The sequence below is a fragment of the Chionomys nivalis genome, chromosome 11, assembly GCF_950005125.1.
Source record: "Chionomys nivalis chromosome 11, mChiNiv1.1, whole genome shotgun sequence".
In the NCBI taxonomy this organism is placed as follows: Eukaryota; Metazoa; Chordata; class Mammalia; order Rodentia; family Cricetidae; genus Chionomys; species Chionomys nivalis.
Genome location: NC_080096.1, coordinates 33,444,055 through 33,471,876, shown reverse-complemented (window position 1 = coordinate 33,471,876; position 27,822 = coordinate 33,444,055). Strand labels below are relative to the sequence as shown.

The 27,822-nt window shown below is 49.3% G+C and overlaps 3 protein-coding genes across 3 annotated transcripts in view; 2 read left to right on the top strand and 1 right to left on the bottom strand.

The window, feature by feature from the left end:
- Nucleotides 1-11,084, top strand: part of Zswim5 (zinc finger SWIM-type containing 5) — a 111,630-nt gene extending 100,546 nt beyond the window's left edge. The window contains exons 9-14 of the mRNA XM_057784021.1: nt 1,409-1,669; nt 2,045-2,180; nt 2,948-3,105; nt 6,658-6,821; nt 7,488-7,569; nt 8,288-11,084. Coding sequence (XP_057640004.1) covers nt 1,409-1,669; nt 2,045-2,180; nt 2,948-3,105; nt 6,658-6,821; nt 7,488-7,569; nt 8,288-9,150 — 1,664 coding nt within the window. The 3' untranslated portion in view covers nt 9,151-11,084. The remainder of the gene's footprint in view (nt 1-1,408; nt 1,670-2,044; nt 2,181-2,947; nt 3,106-6,657; nt 6,822-7,487; nt 7,570-8,287) is intronic.
- A 722-nt stretch (nt 11,085-11,806) lies between these two features.
- On the bottom strand, nt 11,807-16,290 carry Urod (uroporphyrinogen decarboxylase). The gene is made up of 10 exons (XM_057784352.1): nt 16,204-16,290; nt 15,469-15,581; nt 15,268-15,347; nt 15,129-15,191; nt 14,689-14,886; nt 14,427-14,588; nt 13,304-13,441; nt 13,057-13,157; nt 12,897-12,963; nt 11,807-12,198 (listed from the first exon to the last, which is right to left on the bottom strand). The coding sequence occupies exons 1-10, from the start codon at nt 16,221-16,223 to the stop codon at nt 12,037-12,039; spliced, it is 1,104 nt and encodes a 367-aa protein (XP_057640335.1). The 5' UTR covers nt 16,224-16,290; the 3' UTR covers nt 11,807-12,036.
- Nucleotides 16,291-17,354: 1,064 nt separating this feature from the next.
- On the top strand, nt 17,355-26,360 carry Hectd3 (HECT domain E3 ubiquitin protein ligase 3). Its single transcript, XM_057785208.1, has 21 exons — nt 17,355-17,795; nt 17,988-18,148; nt 18,376-18,468; nt 18,547-18,682; nt 18,902-19,017; nt 19,106-19,219; nt 19,355-19,437; nt 19,784-19,949; nt 20,933-21,014; nt 21,685-21,867; nt 22,031-22,083; nt 22,252-22,316; nt 22,461-22,564; nt 22,808-22,927; nt 23,016-23,105; nt 24,297-24,503; nt 24,703-24,832; nt 24,930-25,004; nt 25,120-25,201; nt 25,294-25,365; nt 25,484-26,360. Exons 1-21 carry the CDS (start codon nt 17,427-17,429, stop codon nt 25,566-25,568), a joined length of 2,586 nt encoding a protein of 861 aa, XP_057641191.1. The 5' UTR covers nt 17,355-17,426; the 3' UTR covers nt 25,569-26,360.
- Nucleotides 26,361-27,822: the final 1,462 nt, after the last annotated feature.

Genomic DNA, 27,822 nt, shown 5'->3' with positions numbered 1-27,822 from the left:
GGCATTGGTCGCCCCTGGAACTGGAGCAACAAGTGGCTGTGAGCCCCTTGGCGCGAGTGCTAGGGTGTGGAGCCACTTCCTCTGGGGAAGCAGTGGGAGCCCCTAGCTGCTAGGCCGTCTCTCCAGTCCCAGATCCAGTTCTTTTGACTAGTAATCAAAATCCTGAAGTTTCAGACCCTCATTTTATAGCTGCTGATTATGAAGGAGTCAGTTCCCAGTGATCTTTAGGCCTGCCAACATCTGACTAGCTGCCTAGCAATACTCTGATTTTCTTTTTAACACTTTCCCTCCTGGTGGCTTTGTACCAGTTTTCCCAGTGTGGGGAAGAATAGCCTAACCCACAATAGCTAGGCTAGCTCACGATTGCTTCTTCTTTCCTTTACGCTATCACTGTGTTTATTCACATTTACTTTAGTATTAGTCCATCGCATTAAAGTCTGCAAACATCCTTACCACACTCTCGGCTGCTTGCAAGCAGAAATTATGACTAATCTTCCTGTGATCCAGCATTACATGCTGCTTACTTGTCTTCAAAGCTACTTAATATAAAAAGGGGGAAGAAGAAAATCAAGATCTTTTTGTTTATTTATTTTGTTTCTGAGATTATAATTATATCATTTTCCCTTCCCTTTCTTCCCTCCACACTCTCCCATATTCTCTTTTTTATTCCCCACGCTGGCTCCGAACTCATGCACTCAGGCCGTCATCTCACCAGTGCCTGAGAAGCTAAGACTACGAGTATATGCCATCATACCCAACTAAGACGCTGGCTCTTTAACCAGTGCTCGCTTCCTCAAATTTTGAGTGAAGCATTTAAAATCATAATATATGATGCAAGTGTTACCAAAGTAAGAGTTAAACTGGATGGAGTCAGGTGTCTCTAGGTAGAGATGTAAGAGTTAACTGAAGCCAAGCTAGGGCAGGCCCTGATTGCCCTTCTAATTTCCTGCAGAGGTAGTCCACATCTTTAGTCACCTTCATCTACACAATGACATTTATAGCTTGAAAAACCTGAAGTTGCACTTGGTTTGTTTACCATTAACATACACTGCTCTTCCGGTGTTGGCCCTAGAGAAACATAGGACAATGAGATGGTCTCATTCCTTTAAAGTACTTGCACTGACGTAACAGAAACAGACACAAAAATAATTATGAGATTATATAGTGCCCTGGCAAAAGATAAGACTTTATGCTTCCCTGACTAGCCTAGCAAATTCATGTGTTAATGTAGGAATCTTTGTGATTCTTTTTATGAATCTTTTTTCAGTGTATTTTTCTTACTGCTTTGAGGTTCTGACTTAACTTTATGATAACTATTAAGCAACTGCTATCCCAAAGTGGAACAGGTAGATGCACAGAAAAGCCAACTAGACCTGTCCTAAGAACCTGGTATGCCTGTTGCCCTCAGATATGAATGAAAGCAGACTGCCTGTGTACCAGCATGTACCTGTGGCTTCAGGCTGCCCAAACAGCAGTGAGTCATACCTGTCATTGGCTCTGGAAGTTGCTCTGATGGGCATGGGTCAACAGAGGGTAATGCCTGAAGGCCTCTATGCACAGGACAAGGTGTGCCGTAATGAGGAGCAACTCCTAAGCCAACTCCAGGAACTTCAGCTGGATGAGGAGCTAGTACAGACATTGCGGAAACAGTGTATCTTACTGCTTGAAGGTAAGAAGAAAAGGAGCTTCAGTAACAAAACCTTTGACTGTGACTCTGGGCCCCGTTCTTTATGGAAATATTATGACACTAAAGAATAATGAAGATTCTTACGTTTAGCAAGCAGACTCAGATAGGTTCCTGGGCTCCTAAGTCTAGGTTGATATAAGTATACAAAAATAAATAAGTAAACTGGGTGGTAACAGCTCACACCTTTAATTCCAGCACTTGGGAGGCAGAGGCAGGTGGATCTCTTGAGTTTGAGGCCAGCCTGGTCTACAGAACAAGTTCCACAACTGCTAGGGCTACACGGAGAAACTCTATCTTGAAAAACCAAAAATAAATAAACAAGTAAATAATAGCTGGCTGACTCATCTTCTTCCTCAGGAGGCCCCTTCAGCGGTCTAGGAGAAGTTATCCACCGGGAGAGCGTTCCTATGCACACCTTTGCCAAGTATTTGTTCTCCGCTCTGCTGCCTCATGATCCAGACCTGTCCTATAAGTTAGCCTTACGAGCCATGAGGTGGGTAGCCCATGTCCATCCTGTTAGTCTCCACCAGTGCAGACGTGTTCAGTGCCCTCTCTCTTTGCTTATCCTACTCCCCTTTCCTCTTCGTCTGTTCCCTGACACCAAGCCTTCCTTGGAGCAGCTGAGGTATGTCCATATGATTTAGGATCCAGGAGTCGTTATTCATGAAATACTGGCCCTCTCCCCATATTCACGGTAGATTGTCTGAGCAGGCCCCTGAGGTATTGGAGTCACTTGGGCAGCCTGCGGAGGGATTTATGTCCTTCCATAACTCCTTTCAGTCATGGGTCCAGGTAGAGGTCTCCAGAGAGTGTGGGAGAGCAGAGATAAATATGTATACCCCAAGACCTAGACACAGTGCTCTATGAGAATTTGTTTTCAACCTAGAGTAGGATCCTTGGTTTATGAGTATAGATTTCTGGGATGTAGCAGACCACACAGAGGAAGAATTTTAGTTAGGCCAGAAGACTTAGAGAACTCCTTAGCTAAAAGGGAAATTCTTTGGCATGTGTTTCTTATGCTCATCAAGATAACCCTATGGTACTCTACGAGCTGGTTAAATCTCTTTACAGTGAGAACTGTTCAGCTTGAGGTTTCCGAGTGCCCAGGCTCCTGCCTGATATACTGTAGGTTTAAAACTTCAAAGCTCTCAGCCTGTCTTTCCCTGACCAATTCCTCCCCAGCAGAAAACAAACTTCCCTAAAGGTGCTCACAATGGCCAGAGTCTAAATGAAGCTTATGGTGCTTCCTGGGTCTTCTAGGTTACCTGTTCTAGAAAACTCATCTTCTGCAGGCGACACTTCCCACCCTCATCACATGGTGTCTGTGGTGCCCAGCCGTTACCCTCGCTGGTTCACACTTGGACACTTGGAATCACAGCAGTGTGAACTGGCCTCTACCATGCTGACTGCTGCCAAAGGTAAGTACAGGTAGACATTAGACTCCAGCCTCCCCACAGTGCCTATCCACCCAGGGTCTGTAGTCTTCCAAAAAAGAGAAGCCATGTTTTCTGTGGTGACAAGAGCTGTGGAGATCTTCATGTTGACTGCTCGTGAGAAAGAGCACCTGGGTTCAGACCAGAATTTTGCCTTAGTTACTAATTGTAAAAACCTGAACATAGAGAATCAAATGATTTTTAAATGTTTAAAAAATATTTCATATTATGTGTCTGTGTACATGAGTGTCAGTGTCCAGTGAGGTCAGCAGTTTCTGATCTCCTTAGGGCTGGAGTTAGAGGTACTTCTGAGCCCTCTGACATGGGTGCTAGGAACTGACCTTGGGTCCTCTGCAAGAACAGGATGTCCTCTTAACCAAAACCTATTTCTCCAGCACCATAATCAAATAATTTTTGTTTATTATTATTTTGCTTGTTTGGTTTTTTCAAGACAGGGTTTCTCTGTCTATCCCTGGCTGTCCTGGAACTCACTCTGTAGACCAAGCTAGCCTTGAACTCACTGAGATCTACCTGTCTCTACTGCCCAAGTGCTGGGATTAACTTCAGAATCAAATGATCTTTAAGTTAACTTCTAAATGTAATCTTCCAGCCAATAAAGTCAGTTTATTTTTTCCAACCTCAGTTTTGAAATCTATAAAACGGAGATCATTGTCAGTGATCTGTCAGCTCCCGGGACCATTGGAAGATGTAATGAAGACTAAGACAGAGCTATAAACCTCCACACAAAATCATATGGTGTGATTTTTCTACCACACTTGGCCTAAGGGTGGAGTCCAGAATGATTGTAACCCCTGTGAACTCATGGAGCTCTGTGGGTTTGGTCCCAAAGAGAAGTGAAGAGAACTCTAGACAGGAAGCTGCAATAAACCCCGCTGCCGTGGACCCTGAGCATTTTGTCCAGGAAACTGGACGTTTAAGATGTCTTTTTATTTTTAATTAAAAATATCTTTGGTAAGAGTGCCTTCAGAGACCAGAAGAGACTCAGATCCCAGAGAGCTGTAATTACAAGCTTTGTAAGGTGTCTTATATGGGTACTGGCATGCCAACTTGGTCCTCAAGATAGAGCAGCAAGTGCTCTTAACTGACAAGCCGTCTCTCCAGCCCCATGAGTGTTCCCTCTGTGGATGTTTTGAAAGATAAACTCAGAGAAATGATAGATCTGCAGCATGGAAGTTTGTTTCTTCAGCCATCTACAGTTATGGCCACAAATAAGATTTATTTTGTGACGTCAATTTAATATTTTGGCTGTAACTGTAGAACCCTGTCAGTAAGACAGGGGAGTTGTCCCAGTCTGATGCAGAAAGGGTTAAGATCATCAAGTTCAAAGTCCCTCAGATCAAGTACAGTCTTGACTATAACTGTGTTTCCAACCCAGTGTACATTCTTACATGTATCACCTAGACACTAAGTGGGTTGCCCGAGTTCTGTGTGATTGGAAGTAGGTATTACTTGGATTCTGCTCAATATCATTTTATTCTGACTTTAAAAAAAAAAACTGATATTCATCTCAAGTAGCTGCCATGGATAGATTTGGGGAGAGCCTGACAAACCCAAATGTAGCTATGGGAAGTGAATGTAGCAGGTGTTTTCTCTCCAGGAATTGAGTCCAAAATAGGGCTAACTCAGAGAAACTCTGTCAAAAAACAAAACAAAACAAACAAAAAAGACCTTATATCCCAAATATACAAAGAATTCTTTTTGTTTATTTCTGGTTTTGTTTTTCAAGACAGGGTCTCTCTGTGTAACAGCCCTGGCTTTCCTGGGACTCACTCTATAGACCAGGCTGGCCTCAAACTTGCAGAGATCCACTTGTCTGCCTCCTGAGTGCTGGGAATAAAGGTGTGTGCCATCCACTACCTGGCACAAAGAATTCTTAAATTCACAAGAAGCTAATGATGTCACCCAGGTGGTTGAGTATATGCCTAACATGTTTGAAGTCCTGAGTTTGATCCCCAGCACTGCATAGACCAGGCATTGCAGTACACTTCTGCACTGCACTCAAGAGGAGAAGGAAAGAGGATCAGGAGTTCAAGGTCAGACTCTGCTACATAAATTAAAGGCCAGTCTGGAATACATGAGACTCTGTCTCAAAAAAAATCAACAGTCCAATTTAAAAACTGAGTAAATACTGGGTAGTGGTGGCACATGCCTTTAATCCCAGCACTCGGGAGGCAGAGGAAGGCAGATCGCTGTGAGTTCGAGGCCAGCCTGGTCTACAAGAGCTAGTTCCAGAACAGGCTCCAAAGCTATAGAGAAACCCTGTCTCAAAAAAACCAAAAAAAAAAAAAAAAAAAAAAAAAAAAAAAAAAAAAAAAAAAAAAAAAAAACCTGAGTAAATCCAGGAATATTAGTACACACCTTTGATCCCAGCACTCAGGAAGCAGAGGAAGGGGGATCTCTGAGTTTGAACCCAACCTGGTCAACAGAGTGAGTTCTGCAACAGCCAGACCTACATAGTGAGACCCTGTCTGTATGTGTGTGTGTTTCACAAAACTATGTAATTTTAACATATGTTCCAGTAGTCTTGTTCCTAGGTATTATCCAAATGAGTCAAAAACATATACATACCCAAATCTGTACAGGAATATTTATATATCTATTCATCCTTGCCCCCAAGACAATCAAAATGTTTTTCAAAATGTTTGAAGTGATAAACAAATTGTGACATATCCATACAATGGAATGTTATCTAGCAACAAAACAGAATAAGCCCCACATACAGGAACCTCAGTTGTGTATTTCACATTGCAAGAAATCAGTCTGAAAATGCTACATGCTCTGTGATTCCAATTGTTTGATGTTAAGAAGAAATGGGGAGCCAGGCGGTGGAGGCGCACGCCTTTAATCCCAGCACTCAGGAGGCAGAGGCAGGCGGATGGATCTCTGTGAGTTTGAGTCCAGCCTGGTCTACAAGAGCTAGTTCCAGGACAGGAACCAAAAGCTATGGAGAAACCCTGTCTCGAAAATAAAAAAAAAAAAAAAAAAATGGGGACAGGTTTGATGAGCATAGGAGTTTTTAGGGCAGTGAAAGTAGCCAAAATGACATTGTAATTATGTGCTTACCTAAACTGTGTAACACAGAGACAATGTACTTTAAAGTATGAACTTCAGTTAATATTTCAGTTGGGTCACCAAATATTATATGGGAAAGGTGAGAGGCTGGAGCTCACAACTTCTTGTAATTCCAGTTGCAGGGAACTGGAGGCCCTCTTCTGACCTCTGTGGGTACTAGGAACTTATACAGTACACAGGTCTATATATGCAGGTAAAACACCAATATACACAAAATAAAATAACTTTAAAAAAAAAAGATGGGCAAGGTGAATTCATGTGACTGTCTAGGAGCAGAAAGATCTACCAGAGAGTTTAGAAGAGGCACTTCACCAGCCAGAAGGGATGGTAGCGTTCAGAAGCATTGGGTAAATTAGCGTAGTTCAACTAGTGCCTGTTGTGAACAGTTTACTGTCTAGGGAAACTCACGAATGAACCCTGCCCCTATCTTTCTGCTGACTACAGGAGATACTCTGAGGCTACGAACTATTCTAGAAGCAATACAGAAGCACATCCATTCTTCCTCCCTCATCTTCAAACTGGCTCAAGATGCATTCAAGATTGCTACTCCCGCAGACAGCAGCACAGACAGCACTCTGCTTAATGTGGCCCTGGAGCTGGGCTTACAGGTACGGGTATGAGACAGTGTCCCAGCTGTAGGTTTCTGGCCTAGTGACAGTTGGCAGAAGATATTCCAAAGGGACTGAACGTAGCCGTGTCTGGTTCTTTCCATTTTCCAGAGTACAAGTTCTAGGGTAGACAGGAGGTAAGGACTCTATAAAGTTGGCCTCCATTTGGAAGTTAAGGCCAGAAGTAGAATAGCTTCAGGATGCAGAGGGTTTCCATCTTCTCTCCTTCCCTCTTCCTCCAAGTCAGTCAAGGTATGATAAGAGTCTTATCTATTGTCAGCCATGAGTGAAGCCTCATGTCTAGTGAGTGGGATGGGAAGAAATTAAACATATCCACACAGAGAGAAAGATCATTATTTAAATAATGAAAAATATTTGCTGTTGGGCTGGAAATGTCTCTCATTTGGTAGAGTACTTAACTACATGCAACAAGACCCTGGGTTGAACCCCTGATATTTCGTAAACTGAGCATGGTGGGATACATCTCTAAGTAGAAGCAGAACAATTTTAAGTTCAAGACCATGGAGGGTAGCAGGCCAGCCTGGGCTACATGAGACCCTGTCTCAGGCAAACAAAAAATGTCCTTTGCAAGAAAGAATGAAGGAGAAGAGAGGAGAGGCTCCCAACTGTTAGGCTTGGCCCCCTGGAAATGCCTCTCGTGTCTAGGTAATGCGGATGACCTTATCAACCCTTAACTGGAGGCGCCGAGAGATGGTTCGATGGTTGGTTACTTGTGCTACAGAAGTGGGTGAGTCTCCTACCTCCCTCTTTCTCTTGAGGGGTTTCAAGGCCCGACTTTTCGTACAGAACAATAAATCCTTAGAGCTGTCGTATTTCTGTTCCTGGCAGCCTGAGAAAGGATGTGCTGGTAGGAGAAGATGGCCTCAGCTCAGCCAGCCTAAGCCCTCACTGCTGGGACCATATCCTGAGGCCAGCAGCACTTTGATCCCCTGTGGTTAGGGAAATGTCAGAGAGAATACATTTCAGCACCAGTCCCCATGTGCTCCCTGGGGAGGGAGTGGGCCTAGTGGTTTGGTCCCAGTCTCTGTCTATGCTTCTGGAAAATCACAGACAATTTGGAGGCTTGGGACCCATTCTAGAACCCAAAACTCCAGAACAAGACTCTCCCTAGATGCCCTACTGTAGCTAGAGCTCCCAGGAAGACCTAGGGTCCTGCCTTGAGGCAGGCAAACCTGGGACTCTGTAGGTTCATCTTTATGAAGGGCTGAGGGTACAGCAGAGACCTTCAGCTCTCTGGTCTAGGACGGAAGGGATGGGAAGAGACCCCAAACAGGGTCTGGCCATCTGGGATGCTCCCCTTGCCCTGGTTTGCCTCAGACCATCTCAAGGCTGCTGAGGAGGGAGAACTCGTCTCTGCAGGCCAAGTTCAGACCCCAAATGGTAATCTGGGTAGACTTGGATTGAGATCGAGTAGCCACTGCTTGAGCTCAGGCTCTCCCTGACAGGTGTTCGGGCCCTGGTGAGCATCTTGCAGAGCTGGTACACTCTCTTCACCCCGACTGAGGCTACAAGTATTGTGGCTGCCACAGCCGTATCCCACACCACTATCCTGCGTCTCAGTCTTGACTACCCACAGCGGGAGGAACTGGCTAGCTGTGCTCGCACGCTGGCCCTGCAGTGTGCTATGAAGGATCCGCAGAGCTGTGCCTTATCAGCTCTTACACTCTGTGAGAAAGACCACATTGCCTTTGAGGCAGCCTACCAGATTGCCATTGATGCTGCTGCTGGGGGCATGACTCATTCACAGCTGTTCACTATTGCCCGCTACATGGAGCTCCGTGGCTACCCGCTGCGTGCCTTCAAGCTGGCCTCGTTGGCCATGAGCCATCTTAACCTGGCCTACAACCAGGACACCCATCCAGCCATCAATGATGTGCTCTGGGCTTGTGCCCTTAGCCACTCTCTGGGCAAGAACGAACTGGCCGCTCTCATCCCCCTGGTGGTGAAGAGTGTGCACTGTGCCACAGTGCTTTCCGATATCCTGCGTAGGTGCACAGTGACTGCCCCAGGCCTGGCAGGCATCCCAGGTCGCCGCAGCTCTGGAAAGCTCATGTCGACAGACAAAGCTCCACTGCGCCAGCTACTGGATGCCACCATCAATGCCTATATCAACACCACACACTCCCGTCTGACACACATCAGTCCCCGCCATTATGGAGAGTTCATTGAGTTTCTGAGCAAGGCTCGGGAGACCTTCCTACTGCCCCAGGATGGTCATTTGCAATTTGCCCAATTCATTGACAACCTCAAACAGATTTACAAAGGCAAGAAGAAGCTGATGCTGCTGGTTCGAGAGCGCTTTGGCTGAGAAAATAGATAGCTTGCTGCCAGGGCAGCCTGGGCTCCCAGATCAGGACATGAACTCTGAAACATCTGTCTACCCTGAGAGGACTCTGAGGACTTGTGGCTGAGCCAAAAGTACCACAGACCTAAGGATGGGGAGAGTCCAACTTTAACCAGTATTCCTGCCTTGGCAAGCTTCTCACTCCAGCCCCACTGTTCCTGGAGGAGCTGGGCCCTGCAGACCGATCAGATGCCCCCACAACATGTCACCTCACGCCCCTATATCCTGCGTGTCCTGACCATTGGCACCTCTCCCTTGGCAAACACAGAACACTGTTCCGTCTCAGGGATTGCTTAACCAGAGAAACAGAAGCATTTATGGTACTGTAAATACTATAGTATATGTGTTGTCAAGCAGTGTAAAGCTGTAACTATTTATAATTCTGACTCTGATCTGATGGGCACTTAAAGTAGCTGTGGGTGGGATGATAGGCTTGTCTTCTGAGGAGACTCACAACCATTTCTCAGGTTTCCCATACAAAGTATATGCTACTGGCAGTGGGAAAGTGGGGGCAGCAGGGAGAAAAATGGACAGTTAAAATCCACGTCTTGTCTGTGCAGAAACTGTGGCCTGCAGATAGAACAGCTAGCCTACTGTTGACAACTAATAGTCACTGAGGGACAGAGGTCAAGACTGGGCTTAGACGTTTGTCTCACAGAGCTGTGACAACACTGAAGTTCCTGCCTCTGCCTCACACTCCAGGAGCCTGATGAACACCTGAATAACAAGTGCAGGGAGAAGACGAAGGTCTAGGAAGCCACTGAACTCAGACAGTACATCTGCTCTGGTCACCTTTATGTTAGAGAATCTGCTTTCATCTCCAAATTTGTCCGTGTGTATATCTGTATGGATAAGAACATGTCTGTGTACAGAGTTACACATGTGCATGCCTGTCAGTTCTGTGTAAATTATGTGACATGTGCTAGACTGTGGGTTTGTTTGCTGTTTCATTTGCGTGTGTGTGCGTGCGCGTGATAATGCCTACCTAAGTGTTAACTGTACTCACACCTCCATGTTTAGGTCTATGTGTATCTAGGCACACACGGGTACCTGTGTATAAACATTTTTGTGTCTGACTGTATGCCTGCTGACCATGATATGTCTTCACGTGAATAGTCTCTACATGTAGTCTGTCAGTGTCTTCATGCTTGGGGATCTGCATGAGTGTGCCTTCTTCCCGCCAGTTCTCTCTTGCCCGTTCCTTAGTCTCTTGCTAGCTGAACATCGTTACCCATCTCTGTGCCTCCTCTATTTACCTTCTCTCAGCAAACAAGTTTCTAAGCACTAGTGTCCCTCTGCCGTTAAGATTGGCCACTTTCACCCCACTGTTCTCTTCCTCCTACTCTACCTCAAACTTCCTCTGCCTGCTTCCATCCTAGTTCCATGGGTAGCTAATGTGGAGGCTGAGGCTGGTATTCCTTTAGTGTTGCCCTTCCTAACTTCTAATCCCAGTGGGTAACCCCCATCAGCCCATGCTGACCTCCAGTGTGTCATGTTCCTACTACTTCATGACCCCTATGCTTGCCTGCAATTACAGGAGGTAGCAAGGGCATTCAGAATCCTTTGGATACAGGTGTCTTGACTGTTTACTGTTTTGTCTTAGTTCCTGAGTTGGGTGGGGTTTGATAGGGAAGGGGTGGTGTAGCTAGAGTGCGAACTAAGGACCTTTCTGTCTGATTTACTTTATTTTTCTTTGGAAAACTACATGTTATCTTTTTTATTCCAAACTGACCAGTAAGTTGTATTTGCTGTTTGTGGCTACTAATGTGTTACTGTCCAGCCAAGGGCCCCTACACTATCTCAGCCCAATGGGTTGGCAAAAAAAAAAAAAAAAAAAAAAGGAAAAGCCACTCCCATTTCTGTATCATGATTGCCCTTTTTTAGCAAGTATGTGAACTCAGTGCTTTTCTATGAATAAATCATGGATCACAGAAAAGATCATTTTTCTAAAGCAGAAATTGTGTTCTATCAATCAATGAGGCCCGTCTCTCCTTTGATGGGACAGGGGTCTGGTTGGGCCTAGAGATGTACAGAAATGGACAAATGAAAGAGTCCTTACATCACACCCATCTCCATGGCTCTAAGACCTCAGAACCTTGTCCCAGGAATCAAACAGTCACGTCCTAATGTCACATGATAAGCAGGATCCCAAGATTCTGAGACAATCAGCAGGCATGCTCAAAAAATAGCGCACAATGAGCTCAAGTGTCAGAGGATCCTTTGGCTTCTGAGACCATCATACCTTGGCTCCAGTCCTAAGTAACCTAGCTGTGGGTCTTTATACTCTCCCATAATGTGGTATCAAAGCTAGTCTCCCTAACTCCTGTCTACCCAGACTCCATCTCCCTCTCCTGAACTCCAAAGTGTTTTAGCCACTTCTATGCCCTCTTTTGTTTATATATGTCATAGCCCCGACTACCTGGAAAGGTGTACCAAATATCACATCACTCTTGGGCTTGGGTGGCTGACAGCACGATGGTAGTGTGAGCCTGGTGTTAATGCGGTAGGGCATCCCACTGACACTGAGCCCTGAGACTTGTGGAAGAAGATGCAGAGGAGGCTTAGCGAAAAGGAACAAAGGAGCCTGGCCTGGGGTGGCGCACATCTTTAATCCCAGCACTTGAGAGACAGAGGTAGGTGGATCTCTGAGTTTTGAGACCAACCTGGTCTACACAGCTTGTGTGTGTGTATGTATGTGTGTGTATAAGAGGAAGGGAAGGGAAGGGGACTGAGGATAAGATCATAAACTTTTACAAACAAAGGGACATGTTAGACTCCAGCTCTTGAAGTTTTATTCTCCTGGAAACAACCCGTGTTGGTGGTCCTTGAGCAGAAAGGAAAGGCATACACTTAATTCTGTCGAAGCAGACGTGAATGTTTGTGCACAGCATCCACAAAGGCTCCTACATGTTCTGGGTCCATGTCAGGGTACAGCCCATGCCCTAGGTTGGCAATGTAGCGTTGTGGCCCAAATTCATCCAGCATCTGCTGCACCAGACGACCAATCTCTTCCTAGAGGATCAAGAGGGCACTGTCTAGGAGGTCAGCAAGGCTGTAGCCTCCCTGTACATATCAGTAGTGCACACACATGCAGGAGCATTTCCACTGTGTCACTGTCATTAATTTAACAAAACTTACCAGGTACCTCACATGCATCGGACATTAAGAACATACAAATGAGGGGGCCCGGGAGATGGCTCAGCAGGTGGAGTGCTGGCTAGCAACCCTGATGACATGAGTTCAATCCCTGGGACCCACATAAAAGACAGAAGAAGATAACTGACTCCAAGTGTTGTCCTCTACATAGGCGCCATGACATACATATACCCAAACACACAATAAGTTTACCAAAAACATACAAATGACAGCTATCCATAATCTTAAAACTTTAGGAGGTGGAGGCAGGAAAATGAGTCCAAAGCCCACCTAAGTTTCGCAGTGAGTTTGAGGCCAGCCTCTGTCTCAAAAAGGGAAGGTGTGGTAGCCTGACAAGCACAAGGCTCTGGGTTAGGTCTTCTGCTCCAAGGAGTGAGAGGAGGGGACAGACAACAGCCACAAAAACTAATTTGTTTTCATTTCTTGCTTTCTTAGGTGTGTATAGGATAGAGGAGAGGAAAAATAGGTATAATAAACCATACCTCTATGATCACTCAACCATTGCACAGTGCATAGAGAAAACCTTATACATACATGCTGGGCCCAGTAATTACCTCAGATGCATACAAGGCACAAGGATCCAGATTCCCCTGCAAGGTCACCATCTTCCCCACACGCTCCCTGGAAACAGCCATTGCCACATTCTTGTCACTGCACATTTGGGGATGGTACCCCTCTACCTCAGCCTCTAGTGCCCACTCCTCCGTCACTCACCGGGCTTTCTTTGGTGCCACTGTCCAGTCAAGTCCAACTACCTCATAGCCAGCCTGGGCCAGTTCTTCCAGGGCAAAATGGCCATCCTTAGCAAAGATGATCTGGAGAAAAGAGCAAAGCTCTGACACCAAGCCTTGCTGAGCCTGCTGCCTTTCTTGGCTGTGCTTCTGCTACCCTCCAGTGGTGACTTCAGTCCATGCAGGACTTAGCTCTGAAAGTGCTTCACTAAACCTGCCCCAGTCCTCACCATGGGCACTGGTGCCAGACCTGCCTCCTGCAGCCCAGCCTTCACTCGCTTGGCCACATCACGGATGTAGGGCAATGCAAACTTGCCGAAGAGCTCTGGGCCAAGATGTCCTGCATGGGACTCAAAGAGCTGCAGTGCCTATAGATAGATGATAAAAAAAAAAAAGTGACCCCTGTCTCGAATAACCAAAAAAAAAAAAAAAAAGTGAATGCATAACACAAAGAGGAAGCACCTCCAGCCCACGTACAGGCTAAGCCATAATTGTCCCTGGGTGACTTTAAACCCTGATCTATTCTGAGGCTAGGAGTTTGGTGTTATTCAAAAAGTTTTGCCCTGAAAGAAGCCAGGTGGTGGTGGCACATGCCTTTAATCCCAGCACTTAAGAGGCAAATGCAGGCAAGATCTCTGTGTTTAAGGCCAGCCTGGTCTACAGAGTGACTTCTGGGATCTCCAGGGCTACACAGAGAAACCCTGTCTCAAAAAACAAAAAAGAAAACAGCGAGGCAGTGGTAGCAGACTCATTTAATCCCAGCACTTGGGAGGCAGAGACAGAAGAAGAAGCAGTTTTGCCTTCTCCAGATCCTAACAGCAGCTTCAATCTCCAAATATTCAGACTTTTTTTTTTTTTTTTTTGGTTTTTTGAGACAGGGTTTCTCTGTGGTTTTGGAGCCTGTCCTGGAACTAGCTCTTGTAGACCAGGCTGGTCTCGAACTCACAGAGATCCGCCTGTCTCTGCCTCCCGAGTGCTGGGATTAAAGGCGTGCGCCACCACCGCCCGGCCATATTCAGACCTTTTAAGTACTGGGTCATTTCAGGGCTTAAAATCTCAGTGGTTCTCAACCTGTGGGTCACGGCCCCTTTGAGGCTGGTCCCATATTAGATATGATGATTCATAACACTAAGAAATTTATAGCTTATGAAGTAGCAAAAAAAATTATGGTTGGGGGGTCATCCTAACATGAACTCTACTAAAGGGTCACAGCATTAAGAAGATTGAGAACCACTTAGATACTGCAGTCAGATCACTGGAGGAACAGTAAGTTCCTGCTCTCTCCACTTTAAGAAGCCAATGCTTTGGGTCCTGACAGACCAAGCTGCATCTTACTTGTCCCTAGAGACTCACCTGAGCACCAGCAGCCACTTGTCCTATTAGATACGGGACCAGAGCATCAGTGAGTATGCCAAGCAGCTTGTGACTGGCCTGTGGTCTTTGGTACAGCCATCGCTTGGCCTGAGCCATGGTGCTTGAACTGCCACCCTCCACCATGTATGTCATCAGGGTCCACTGCAGGGCACAAAGATGTCACAGCATAGAATCCCTTGTCGCGACCAGACCTGCCAGGGTGACCTCTTCATGCTCCAGCCCACGCCCTGTGCAGAATTACCGGAGCACCAGCAAAGCCAATTAGTGGCACACGTCCAGCCAGCTGTTGTCGAGTAAGGGTGATGGCTTGGAACACATAGCCCAACTCTGTGGCCACTGCTGCTGGATCCCGTAGGCGCTCTAGGTCCCGCTCTTCTCTCAATGGCTCTGGGAAGCTGGGTCCTTTGCCAGGTACCATGGTCACCTCCATGCCCAATGCCTTAAGGGGGATAAAATATCTAGGTTCATAACCTGGAACTGCAGAGGTAAGGGTTGTTTCAACCCATGTGATAAGAAGTAAAGAATAAAAAACCCCGGCAAACTCCATTTCTTAGTGTTTTCCTCTACCAGTTATGTACGTATCTTGAAACTGACAAGACAGATTTCCAAGGAGTCCTTTCCTTTCCTTTTTTTTTTTTTTTTTTTTTTTTTAAGTCACCTTCCATGATCAGGATTGAGTACCTGGGGCACAACAAGGATGTCAGAGAAGATGATGGCAGCGTCTAGAGGGAACCTTCTTAGTGGCTGTAGGGAATAACAAGAGGTTAGAGAGGCGGCACACTGAGCGCAGGAATCCCACCCGCACTTGTGCGGCCCTCACCTGCAGAGTCAGTTCACAACAAGCCTCAGGAGAGCGGCAGGTGCTGAAGAAGTCCTGGCTCGCCCTAGTTTCCCTAAACTCTGTGAGAGGAGAGGGAGGACAGGACTCAACCACGAGGTCTTCCAAAGTTATCGTGGTCCCCTGAAGAACTTCGCCTTCTAGAATTTCCGGTTTTATCTAGACCATAGCTTTGCCCCTGACCTGGTAAGTATCGGCCTGCTTGTCGCATGCACCAAACAGGAGTGTAGTCTGTTTCCTCTCCCCACGCTGCTCTCAGGAACGTGTCGTTCTTCAGCTCCGGAAAATTCTTGCGTCTGGAGATCAGGTGGAGTAAATGTCATTAAGCTAGATTGGGGTTTGGGGAAGGCGGGTTCAGTCAGGCACCGCTATCTGCCGCCTCCAGGACCGCTTGCAAACCATGGCTCCCCACCCATTCTGCCTCCTCTATCAGTTGGCTCACAAGACCAGGAGGTGGGCCCCACTGGGGCCTCTCTCCTACACGTTTGCCCAGCTTTCCCAAACTGGAGGGATGTGGGGGAGGTCGTGGTTCAGTAAGGAGAGTTTGGGAAAAAGAAGTTAATCTCGAGGACCGGGCCGCGAGTGGCCTAATTGTGAAGCAGGGCGATCCCCCAAACCGAGAGCGAGGATCAGAGTTGATGGTCCCAGGTGCTAGTTAGAAGTTCTGAGTCACCTCGGAATGTCCTGGGACGCAGTCCTGTAAGGTAATCCCCTGGAATGGAGATGGGAGGAGAGGCGGGGCAGGGAGCGGGGAAGGTTCTGTTCCACGACTGGAAGATTTGGAATCTCAGTGACTTGGGTTCGTACTTGGAGAGTGGAGCGCTCCAGAAAAATAAAGAGTTTAAGGACATATCCCCTGAATTGGAAGACCGGAATCAGAAAGCAAGGTAGCCACAGCACATGCAGCAGAAGACTCACCCCAGCCCGTTCGCCTCCATGGTAAACAGTAACTGAGCAGTCGCGGGTCACCGCTTTAATCTGAATCTCCGCCTACACAGTTCAGGCTCCGCCCCTTCCTGAAGACACCCTAGGCCGTCGCCATATTGAGAGTCACGTGACCACTCCAGTGACAGTTTTGGGGCTGCCCTCCCTGCTGCCCGTAGGACCCCATCAACTTTTCACCGTAAAGTCCACTGTTGCGACGCAGTAACAAAGAAAGAAACGACTTCTCAATACGTCTTAAAGTGGCCTGAGAAAATTGTTGTCATCTGTGGTCTGGAAATCCCGAAATAGCCCAAGTCTCGCTTTCACTCCCATCCATGAGTCTAACAATGTTATCTGGCAAACGAATGATGCAAAAGGCTGTACACGGAACTGAAGTATTTTATTCTGCGTTTACAATACCCACTAGTAGTTACTTGGGATGATAAAATGCTGAGCAAGACGGGGACTGCTCTACGAATTGTTTGGGAACCTAGAAATTAGTAATCACATTTAAGCGGACATCGAATATTAGTCTCCTGAGAATAGGGGCAACAAATAGCATCTATCCAGAACGATTGAAATTTCATCCTGCCAGTGACCGGGGAAGGGGTCATTCTACCAAACATTTAGTCACGCTGCCCCTAGGACAGATCGTTTAGCAAATTTAAAAATATTTCTCAAACAGGGCATGGTGGCTCACACCTTTAATCCCAGCACTGGGAAAGCAGAGGCAGGCGGATCTATCTCTGAGTATGCAGATCTGTCCATATAGTGGGTTCCAGGACAGTCAGGGCTACACAGAGAAACCCTTTCTCGAAAAACCAGCTGTAATATTTGTTGGGCAGGGGACAAAAACAGGAGGCCAAAGCACCCAGAAAATTTGTAGTTGCAGTGGCATGAACAAAGGTAGTAGTACTGTGCGCTTGAATAAAGCCAGTGAGAGGATCGCGAGTTCGAAACTAGCCTGTTCTGCATAACGAGAGTCTAATTTTGTGTCTGCTTTGGATTAGCCCGGAACGGAGTCACAAAATAGGAACTATCGTGGAGTGTCAGAGTACACCAGACCATACGGTGGAAATAGGCTGTGCACTTAATCCAAAACATACGGCAAAGTAGGGTGGAAGGCGGGACAGGGCGTGGTGGGAAGCTGAGTTTGCGGTGCCCCCGCTGCTGCGGGGCAGGGTTTCCCTGACGGGTCTCACCGCAGCGGCTTCACCATGGCTGGTCCCGGCCCCGGAGCGGCGCTCGAGTCCCCCCGACAGCTCCTGGGCCGCGTGCGTTTCCTGGCCGAGGCGGCGCGCAGCCTCCGGGCTGGGCTGCCACTACCCGCGGCGCTGGCTTTCGTGCCGCGAGAGGTGCTCTACAAGCTTTACAAGGACCCGGCGGGACCGTCGCGCGTGCTGCTGCCTGTGTGGGAGGCAGAGGGCCTGGGACTGCGTGTGGGTGCTGCGGGCCCTGCCCCGAGCGCCGGCTCGGGACCACTGCGCGCCGCCCGCGACAGTATTGAGCTCCGGCGTGGCGCGTGCGTGCGAACCACCGGCGAGGAGCTGTGCAACGGCCACGGCCTCTGGGTGAAGTTGACCAAGGTGCGTCCCAGTTGTCCGGGACCCCGCAAAAGACCCCCTGGATCCAGCCAAAGCCCTGGTTGTTCTGCCCCCTCTTTTCCCATAGTGAGCTGGTACTGCTTTCGGTGCTCTTTGCCCTGGGCTGGGCGAGCAGCTGAGCTGTCCCTGACAGCTATCCCCTGACGACTGTCCCCGTGTGGCACGTCCCTGCAGGAGCAACTGGCCGAACACCTGAGTGACTGCGGACTGGACGAAGGCTGGCTTCTGGTGTGTCGCCCGGCGGAGGGCGGGGCTCGCCTAGTACCCATCGACACTCCGGACCACCTGCAGCGGCAGCAGCAGCTCTTTGGCATAGACTACCGGCCGGTGCTCAGGTCCTGCAACTGAAAGAAGGCAACTTGGTGACCAGCGGGGCAGAGGGTTTGGAATCACAGTCCAAATCCAAAACCTTGGGTTGTCTGAGATATCGGGGTAGAGAACAGGCAGGGTTGGGATGAGTTTTCTGGAGGCTTGGTTGTAGAATTCTGGAGAAGGCTCAAGACCTTGGAGGTTGTGTCCTGTTGCCCATGCCTCCCTCATTGATCCCAGTCTGCGCCCGCAGATGGGAACAAGTGGTGGACCTGACATACTCGCATCGCCTGGGATCCAGGCCTCAGCCTGCAGAGGCCTACACGGAAGCAGTGCAAAGGCTACTGTGAGTTATCTGGAATGGGGTGGAAGAGGAGGGAGCAGGGCCTGAACCCAGCCTAATAAGGGGTTTGAAATTGCTTAGCTATGTGCCCCCAACATGGACATACGAGTGCGACGAGGACCTGATCCACTTCTTATATGACCACCTGGGCAAAGAAGATGAGAACCTGGGTAGCGTGAAGCAGTATGTGGAGAGCATAGATGTCTCCTCCTACACGGTGGGTGCCTAGACTCCTCTTGTGGCTAGATACAGTCACATTCCTCAATGCTAGGTCCAGAACTCCCATGGCCAAACTATCGTCCCCACAGACCACACTTAGTCCCACTCCTCTTAGATCCCCTGTGGGAACCCCAAACATTCTTCCTGCCCCACATCCACCCCAACTCAAACACTCGTCCAGTGCAAATGTGACTCCATCTTTCTGCCCCTATCGTAGGAGGAGTTCAATGTGTCCTGCCTGACAGATAGCAATGCAGACACCTACTGGGAGAGTGATGGGTCCCAGTGCCAACACTGGGTACGGCTCACCATGAAGAAAGGCACAATTGTCAAGTGAGTAGGTTCTGGGCCGGACAGGGTGGGTGAGCCGTGTGCCGTGGGTGCCTAGAGACGCCCTCGGATACATACTCTGAACCCTCAGGAAGCTGCTTCTCACAGTCGATACCACAGACGACAACTTCATGCCTAAGCGGGTAGTGGTCTATGGGGGCGAAGGGGACAACCTGAAGAAGCTGAGTGACGTGAGCATCGATGAGTGAGTGAGCTGTCCTGGGGTGGGGAGTGGGGTGTGATCTTAGCAATGGGGCCAAGCTCAGCTTGAATGGAACCCCAGGAGTCCCTGAAAGTCTAAGGCAGCAAGCATCTGAACTGCTTTATACCTGTCTCCTAGGACCCTGATTGGGGATGTCTGTGTCTTGGAGGACATGACTGTCCACCTGCCAATCATCGAGATCCGAATCGTTGAGTGTCGAGGTGAGACTTAAGGCTATGAGGAATCCCAGGGTGTGGATGGGGGCAAGCTGCAGTATGGAGAAAAGGGGATGGACTTGGAGTTTGAGTAAAGCTATGGGGCCAGCTTAAAGCCTTAGGGGTAGTTGGGCTCATCTAGAAAAGGAATTTGTGTTAGAAAAGGCATTCCAACAGCATAGAGGTGGGATGAATACAGAAATATCAGAATGATGTCATCGAATCTCTGAAGCCTCTAGTGGCTAACTGTGAGAAAATGCCAACCATTAAGGAGCCGTTCCCAGGTCTGAGGGCCAAGAAGGCAGCAGTCACAGTAGATGACCATGCTCTGACCCCTCCACCCTTCCTTCAGATGATGGGATTGATGTTCGTCTTCGAGGGGTCAAGATCAAGTCCTCTAGACAGCGGGAGCTAGGCTTGAATGCAGACCTGTTTCAGCCAGCCAGTCTGGTGCGATACCCACGCCTAGAAGGCACTGACCCAGAAGTCCTGTACCGAAGAGCTGTCCTTCTGCAGAGGTAGCTATGATCCTGGCCCTGCAGGCCTCTCTTCCTCTCCCTAAGCCTTGGGAGCCTGCATGAAGGAGGCCCCAAAGTCTGGTAAAATAAACTATTCCACTTCGAGGGCCAGAGCATCTCCTTTTTCTTTTCTTTTTTTTTTTTTATTTTTATTTATTTATTATGTATACATTGTTCTGTCTGCATGCCTGCAGGCCAGAAGAGGGCACCAGACCTCATTACAGATGGTTGTGAGCCACCATGTGGTTGCTGGGAATTGAACTCAGGACCTTTGGAAGAGCAGGCAATGCTCTTAACCGCTGAGCCATCTCTCCAGCCAGAGCATCTCCTGATCATCACTTCTGCCCCTGTGAATTAGAGACTGGGGTCTTACATCCATGCTAAACTCTTTTTGTTTTTTGTTTTTTTTTTTTTTTAAAGATTTATTTATTTATTGTATACACAGTGTTCAGCCTCCATGTATGCTTGCAGGCCAGAAGAGGGCACCAGATCTCATTACAGATGGTTGTGAGCCACCACGTGGTTGCTGGGAATTGAACTCAGGACCTCTGGAAGAGCAGTCAGTGCTCTTAACCTCTGAGCCATCTCTCCAGCCCCTGTTTGTTTTGTTTTTGAGACAGGATTTCTCTGTTGTAGTCTTGTCTGTCCTAGAACTCACCTTGTAGACCATGCTGGCCTCGAACCCACAGAGATCTACTGGTCTCTGCCTTCTGAGTACTAGGATTAAAGGCATGTGCCACTACTGCTCAACATCCATGCTAAACTTTTTTTTTTTTTTTAAGATTTATTATTATGTATGCAGTGTTCTGTCTGTATTCTGCCTGCAGGCCAAAAGAGGGCACCAGATCTTATTACAGATGGTTGTGAGCCACCATGAGGTTGCTGGGAATTGAGCTCAGGACCTCTGGAAGAGCAGCCAGTGCTCTTAACTTCTGAGCCGTCTCTCTAGCCCCTAAACTCTTTCTCTTCACCCATTACCACAGATTCATCAAGATCCTGGACAGTGTCCTGCACCACCTGGTACCTGCGTGGGACCACACGCTGGGCACCTTCAGTGAGATTAAGGTGAGTCTGGGCCCTATCTGGACATTGGGCTCCTCCTTCCCAGTCAGCTAGCTTTCATTCTTCAGCAAAAAGTTCCTAAAACCCCTCGGGCTAGGCCCTTTCTGGTTCTGGAAACCAAGAAGAAAGCCAGGTAGGTGCAATAGGAGGGAGGGAAAGCGACCGCACAGGAGCGTGCTGGCTGCTGCTGCAGCTCCGCACCACACAGCCAGGCCTGGGTGCAGCATGGACGAGCCTAGGGAGGGGCTGACAGCAAGCATAGTCTGCACCTCAAAAGCCCAGTGTACCGGGGGTGAAGTAGGGAGGAACTTTGCTCTGGTCTGTGGAACTATTAGGAAGTTTGTAAGAAGCCTGCGGTGGTGCGCATACCTTTAATCCAGCTCTCAGGAGGGGGATCTCTGTGAGTTCAAGGCCAGCATGATCTACAGAACAAGTTCCAGGACAGCCAGAACTGTTACATGGAGAAACTTTGTCTCAGAAAACGAAGAAAAAAAAAATAAAAATTAAGAAGCCCTCCCCCCTTGTGGTTAGTTTGAGGAAGAAACTATAGGCCAGAACAGAATGGACTGGACTTGGACCAGATGGTAAAACTGGGTGTAGGCATAGAGAGAAGCCCCGAGGCTAGGCAGAGGCTGACTGCCCACTGATTGTGCCTGGACACCTCCCTCACCAGCAAGTGAAACAGTTCCTACTGCTGTCACGCCAGCGGCCCAGCCTGGTGGCACAGTGCCTGCGTGATTCAGAAAGCAGCAAGCCCAGCTTTATGCCGCGGCTGTACATCAACCGCCGCCTTGCCATGGAACACCGTGCCTGCCCGTCTCGGGACCCTGCCTGCAAGAATGCAGTCTTCACCCAGGTCTGGACCGCCTGGATCAGACTGGGGGGGGGGGGGGTCAGTAAGGGGCCCGGGGCTTAGTGCAAGAGGGACTTGAGCAAGGTCTTTGGGCCAGAATAGGGACAGCTATTTAACATGGACTTCCCTGTGACTTGCACTTACTCCCGTCTTCTCGTGCCCACAGGTTTATGAAGGCCTCAAGCCTTCTGACAAGTATGAAAAGCCCTTGGACTACAGGTATGGCGTGAGGGTCAGGAACTTGCCCAAGGCCTATATGTCCACACACTGCACCTCGCACCCCTCACTCTGACCACCCTGTCGTCTTTTCCTGGATGGTCTCTGGGCCAGTTAATGTGCCTGAGACCAGCTCTGGCATAGCAGAGATCCACCCATCCCTGTTTTCAGGTGGCCCATGCGCTATGACCAGTGGTGGGAATGTAAATTCATTGCAGAAGGCATCATTGACCAAGGTGAGGCCCTGACGTGGCTCCCAGTTGTCCCTTTGGAGAGTTAGAATGTTCTGGGATTACGAGCTGACAGATAGGAAGCCTGCTTGTTACCCCTTAAGAGAGCTGGACACTGATGTGCCCAGCTTAAAGCATCTGTCATTTCAGGTGGCGGTTTCCGTGACAGCCTGGCAGATATGTCAGAAGAGCTGTGCCCCAGCTCAGCTGATACCCCTGTGCCTTTGCCCTTCTTTGTGCGCACGGCGAACCAGGTGATTGTCTCCCCACCCACCACCAAATTTCTGCCGTCTCTGCAAATCTCTTGAGAATCAGATGGAGCTGGAAGGGGCAGTGGAGGAGGGGTTGAATTACCTGGGCAGCCTCTGCACAGAGGAGAGCAGTGTCCCTTGTACATTAGAAAGGACGGTGGAGGGGGAGCAGTAGTCTTTGGGGTACTTGCGGTAGGAAGATAGGGACTCCTGCACGTCCTGCTGACTGCTCTGTCTGTGTGGCAGGGCAATGGCACTGGCGAGGCCCGGGACATGTACGTGCCTAATCCCTCCTGCCGCGACTTTGCCAAGTATGAGTGGATCGGACAGCTGATGGGGGCTGCCCTTCGGGGTAAGGAGTTCCTGGTGAGTAACCCAGTCATCATCCTGTCAGCTGAGCCAGGGCCCCAGACCTGGGAGGCTCAGTGAGAAGACAGCCCTGGTTGTCACTCAGGTACTCGCCCTGCCTGGGTTCGTGTGGAAGCAGCTGTCTGGTGAGGAGGTGAGCTGGAGCAAAGACTTCCCAGCCGTGGACTCCGTGCTGGTAAGCAAGAACTGGACCCCTCTGCCCAACCCATTGCCCCCAAATACACGTGTCCCCTCTCTAGTCTCACTGACTCCAGTGGGTTCTGCTGCTGTCTTTATTATGGTAACTCCTAAAATCCACTGACTGGCACTTCTCTCCTTAGCCTGGGGCCATATCTGCATCTACCACAAGATGGCGCATCTGAGGCCTGTGCTCTGCACACTCTTCACCTGATCCCCAGCCCACTGCCTCTTGGGCTCAGGCTCCACCCATCCCCTTGGCCCACGCCAAAGTCTTCAGGGCTTTTTGTTTGCTCTGGTTTTTGCCAGAGCTTATTTGCTTATTTATTTATGGGGGGGTGGGGATAGGTGAGTGCATGCACCATGGTACACATGTGGAGGTCAGAGGACACTTTTGGGAATTGGTTCCCTTTCTACCGTGTAGATCCTGGGAGCTGAACTCAGGCCATCAGACGTGGTGGCAAGTGCTTTTATGTACTGAACCGTCTTGCCAGCCCTGTTTTTTGCTTTCTGCAGTAGGATCTCATATAGTAGAGAATATATAGTTGAGGATGGCCTTGAACTTCTGATCTTCCTGCTGCACCTCCTAAGTACTGGGATTACAGGCATGTGCCAGCCACCATGCCTGACTGGGGTCGCCCTTAACTCTTCTCCCCACAAGACCTGGTCCAGTCTCTCCCTGGAATTAGTGTGCCTCTCCCATCTCACTGCTATCCCCATGGTTCAGGCCATCTTTTCTTCTCTTCCAGCTGTAAAGCTAGTGCCCCTGTCGCTAGTCTTGTCCTTCTCATTTCCATGCTGCCAGAGTAATTTATTTCACTTTGTTCAGTAAACCATTTAATGACTTCACTTTGGTCTTAGGACAGGACGAACTCTGTAAAGGCCTTCCCTGGCTCCTGTACCTCAGCTGGTCAATTCGCACTCAGGCTAAAGCCAAACATTGTTTAGGCCTTTGAGTTTCCAGCTTTGTCCTAGATGCTCTCTCTTCTGACTTCCCTTGTGGCCAAACCAAGTCCCTGCTGTCCTTTGGGTCAGGCCGGTGCCGTTCCTGCAGGTGCCAGACTGGCTAGGAATTGTCTCGATGTTTTCACGGCCCTTCACTGGCCTCTGCTCTCTGCGTTGCCCACAGGAAGACAGACACTGTCTACCCAGTAAAAAGCTGAGCCCCCTGCCTCTCCCCACTCCTCAGGTGAAGCTTCTGGAAGTGATGGAAGGAATGGACAGGGAGACATTTGAGTTCAAGTTCGGGAAGGAGCTAACATTCACCACCGTCCTGAGTGATCAGCAGGTGGTGGAACTGATTCCTGGGGGCACGGGCGTCGTGGTGGGCTATGAGGACCGCTCTCGTTTCATCCAGCTGGTGCAGAAGGCGCGCCTAGAGGAAAGCAAGGAGCAGGTAGTAACACGGGAGGGTTGGACCTTCCTAAACTCCTTCCCTTGACAGACAGAGCCCACTGGTAGCTACCACCCAGCCCTGATTCTAGCTCTACCATAGCTGTGCCCCTCACTCCTGGTGATCAGTGAGTACAGAGATGTCCCCAGTGTGTGCTGAAAGTAGTGCCCTCTTTCCCAGCCAGGCTTCTCCTCCTCCCTAGGTGGCAGCCATGCAGGCAGGCCTGCTGAAGGTGGTACCACAGGCTGTGCTGGACTTGTTGACCTGGCAAGAGTTGGAAAAGAAGGTGTGTGGGGATCCGGAGGTCACTGTGGATGCTCTGCGCAAGCTCAGTGAGTTCTGGGTGACAGGGCAATGAAGCTGAAGAGGTGGGATTGAAGGACGAGCAGAATGAGACCTAAGGATGGATTCTTGCCTTGACCCCTCCAGCTCGGTTCGAGGACTTTGAACCTTCTGACACACGGGTGCAGTACTTTTGGGAAGCTCTGAACAATTTCACCAACGGTCAGTAGAGGGCAGAGTGCATTGGCATTGGCTTGGGACATGACTTAAGGGGGTACAAGTTGTAGACCTTCCCTCACCGCCAGTGCAGGCGTTAATTTTCTCCTCCTCCGCCCAGAGGACCGGAGCCGCTTCCTGCGCTTTGTCACCGGCCGCAGCCGCCTCCCAGCCCGGATCTACATCTACCCAGACAAGCTGGGGTGAGTGAGCGCAGAGGAGGACCTGAGGTGCCTTCCACCCACCCACATCCCTCTACACCTCTTCCTAATCTTTTGCCTCTCAAAACTCCCAGCTATGAGACCACAGATGCTCTGCCTGAGTCTTCCACCTGCTCCAGCACGCTCTTCCTCCCGCACTATGCCAGGTGAGTTTTTCTAGGTTCCTGCTTGGGGGTGACATCCTCATGCGGAAGGGTAGCTGGCTGTGAAGCGCACCCTGGGGAGCAGCAGAGGTGCCCGACTAGTCACCTTCTTCTCCGCTAGTGCCAAAGTATGCGAGGAGAAGCTCCGCTACGCTGCCTACAACTGTGTGGCCATTGACACGGACATGAGTCCCTGGGAGGAGTGAGGAGGAGTCAGGCTGTGCCTAAGCACGTCATGCTGCCCTCTCCCAGGCCAACCAGCTTGGGTCTCAACAGAGGTGATGGGTTCAGATAACCTCAGCACAGTGGGCTCTGCTCCTGTGTACGGTTACAGTGGGAGCCGTGGGTTGACCCTGGTGGTCCAGCCCCCACAGACCCACAAGCCCTGCTCTCCTGGGGCTTGCTTCCCCAGGTATTTAGATCTGTGAGAAGGAATCTTCCACAAGCCCAGCACAAGCTGCCAGGCCTGAGCTACTTGAAGGGAGCTATCTAGCTCCCCAACCCACGGACTTTGATTCTATTTTTGGTTTTCCCTTTTCTAGCTTCAGTCATGGCTCAAAATGTTTAAAAATTGATAGGATGGTACTTGAAGCGAGGAGCCAAGGACAGATAGGGTGGTCACCTTCCTTGGTCACGTATCCCCAAGAATGAAGCCCCAGTTGAGTACCCAACCCTTGAATACTTGTCTTCTTCCTTCCATAGCAAAGGTGTGTGAGCTTTGTCCTTCCCATGGCTTAGAATGTACATCCCCCCAACATTCAATCCTTACCAGCAGCCAAAGCTCATCCCCTCTGTGTGATCCCCAACCCAACTCCATGTCTGCTCTTTCGCCCTAAATCTCACACAGCCGTGGCTCCTCATCCTCTCAGAACATTCAGGAACTCCCCTTTATCGTACTCTAAAGCCCAGACTTTAGCTCTGTGGGCTGTGCACACCCTGAGGGCCTCCATGACACTCCTTTAGAAGGTCTTGCACATGGGAGAACTGAATAAATGAATGAATTCATTTCTTTAGAATGTGCTTTTTGTGATCCCTCTAAGGTCACGGTGCTGCTATCCTGGAAGGCTCTCTGAGGCCCTATGGGAGCAGGGGCCATGTGCCTCACCGTAGCGCATGGTGGGGCTTCACAGTGACACGTTACATCTGGGGTGCAGCCTGGGAGGATGGAAGGCTAACACATTCCGAGCTGAGTGTGGTGATTCAGAGCTTGGAAGCCCCCACTTCCAGAGGGGCACGTGAGCAGAAGGATGGCACATGGAAGGTAAAGCTGGGACCACTGATTTTGACAGGCTCGGAGCACCCGTCTGCCCCCGGTGCCCCATAACTAAGGTACAGGGACTCCTACCCCAAGTACGTGCTCCGTCGCGCACAATCCATTGAACCGTTGTCTCGGTGTCCTGCCACAGTGTGCGACCATTAGTTGCCTATCAAAGCAGACCGTAGCTTTCCTAACATGTCCTCCAGAGCTCACGCAGCCACAGCCACCGACAAGGTTCTTTTACTACCCTCTCAGACCTCTCTCCCAAACCCTGAACTCACACCCCGCTGAGCCTCCTGGGGCAGCCCTGTCCTGCCCATACACTGTGGGTGGCCCAGAGGAGACATGAACACCCTCCCTGCCACCCAAGGAGCTGAAGCCGCAGGAATCCCGGCGGCTGCACAGCACCAAACTCTGTTCTCAGCTCCCCCTGACTCTGCTGTTGGAAGGAGTGCCCCTCCCACTCCTGTCAGTCAGGGGAGGAGTGCCCCTCCCACTCCTGTCAGGGAAGGGCCTTCCCTCCTGATGGGTGTCCTTAGTATCTCTCTTACACTGGTTTGCAACCCGCTTTGCATTCATTTAGAAATGAGGCATGGCCCTGCTAGTGGTGGCGCACACCTTTAATCCCAGCACTCAGGAGGCAGAAGTAAGCGGATCTTTGCGAGTTCTAGGCCAGCCCAGTCTACAGAGTGAGTTACAGGACAGCCAAGGCTACACAGAGAAACTCTGTCTCAAAAAACCAAAAACAAGCCGGGCGGTGGTGGCGCACGCCTTTAATCCCAGCACTTGGGAGGCAGAGGTAGGTGGATCTCTGTGAGTTCGAGACCAGCCTGGTCTACAAGAGCTAGTTCCAGGACAGGCTCCAAAGCCACAGAGAAACCCTGTCTCGAAAAACCAAAAAAAAAAAAAAAAAAAAAAAAAAACAGAGAAAAGAAAGAAAGAAATGAAACACAGAGTAAGGTGTCAGTCATCACGTCTAAAACACCAGGGCTAAATCGGTCTTTGCACCACAGCATACTTCACGGGACCACTGCTCATCTTCCTCATTATGTGACGTGGGGCCTGTGTCTCCTCCATGGTGAATTACTGTACTTCTTTCTAAGTTTGGATGGACTGAAACATTTTATCCCCTCTTTTTAAAAGATTTATTTTTAAAATTATGTGTACATATTTTATATCTGTATGGGGTGTGTGTACATGAA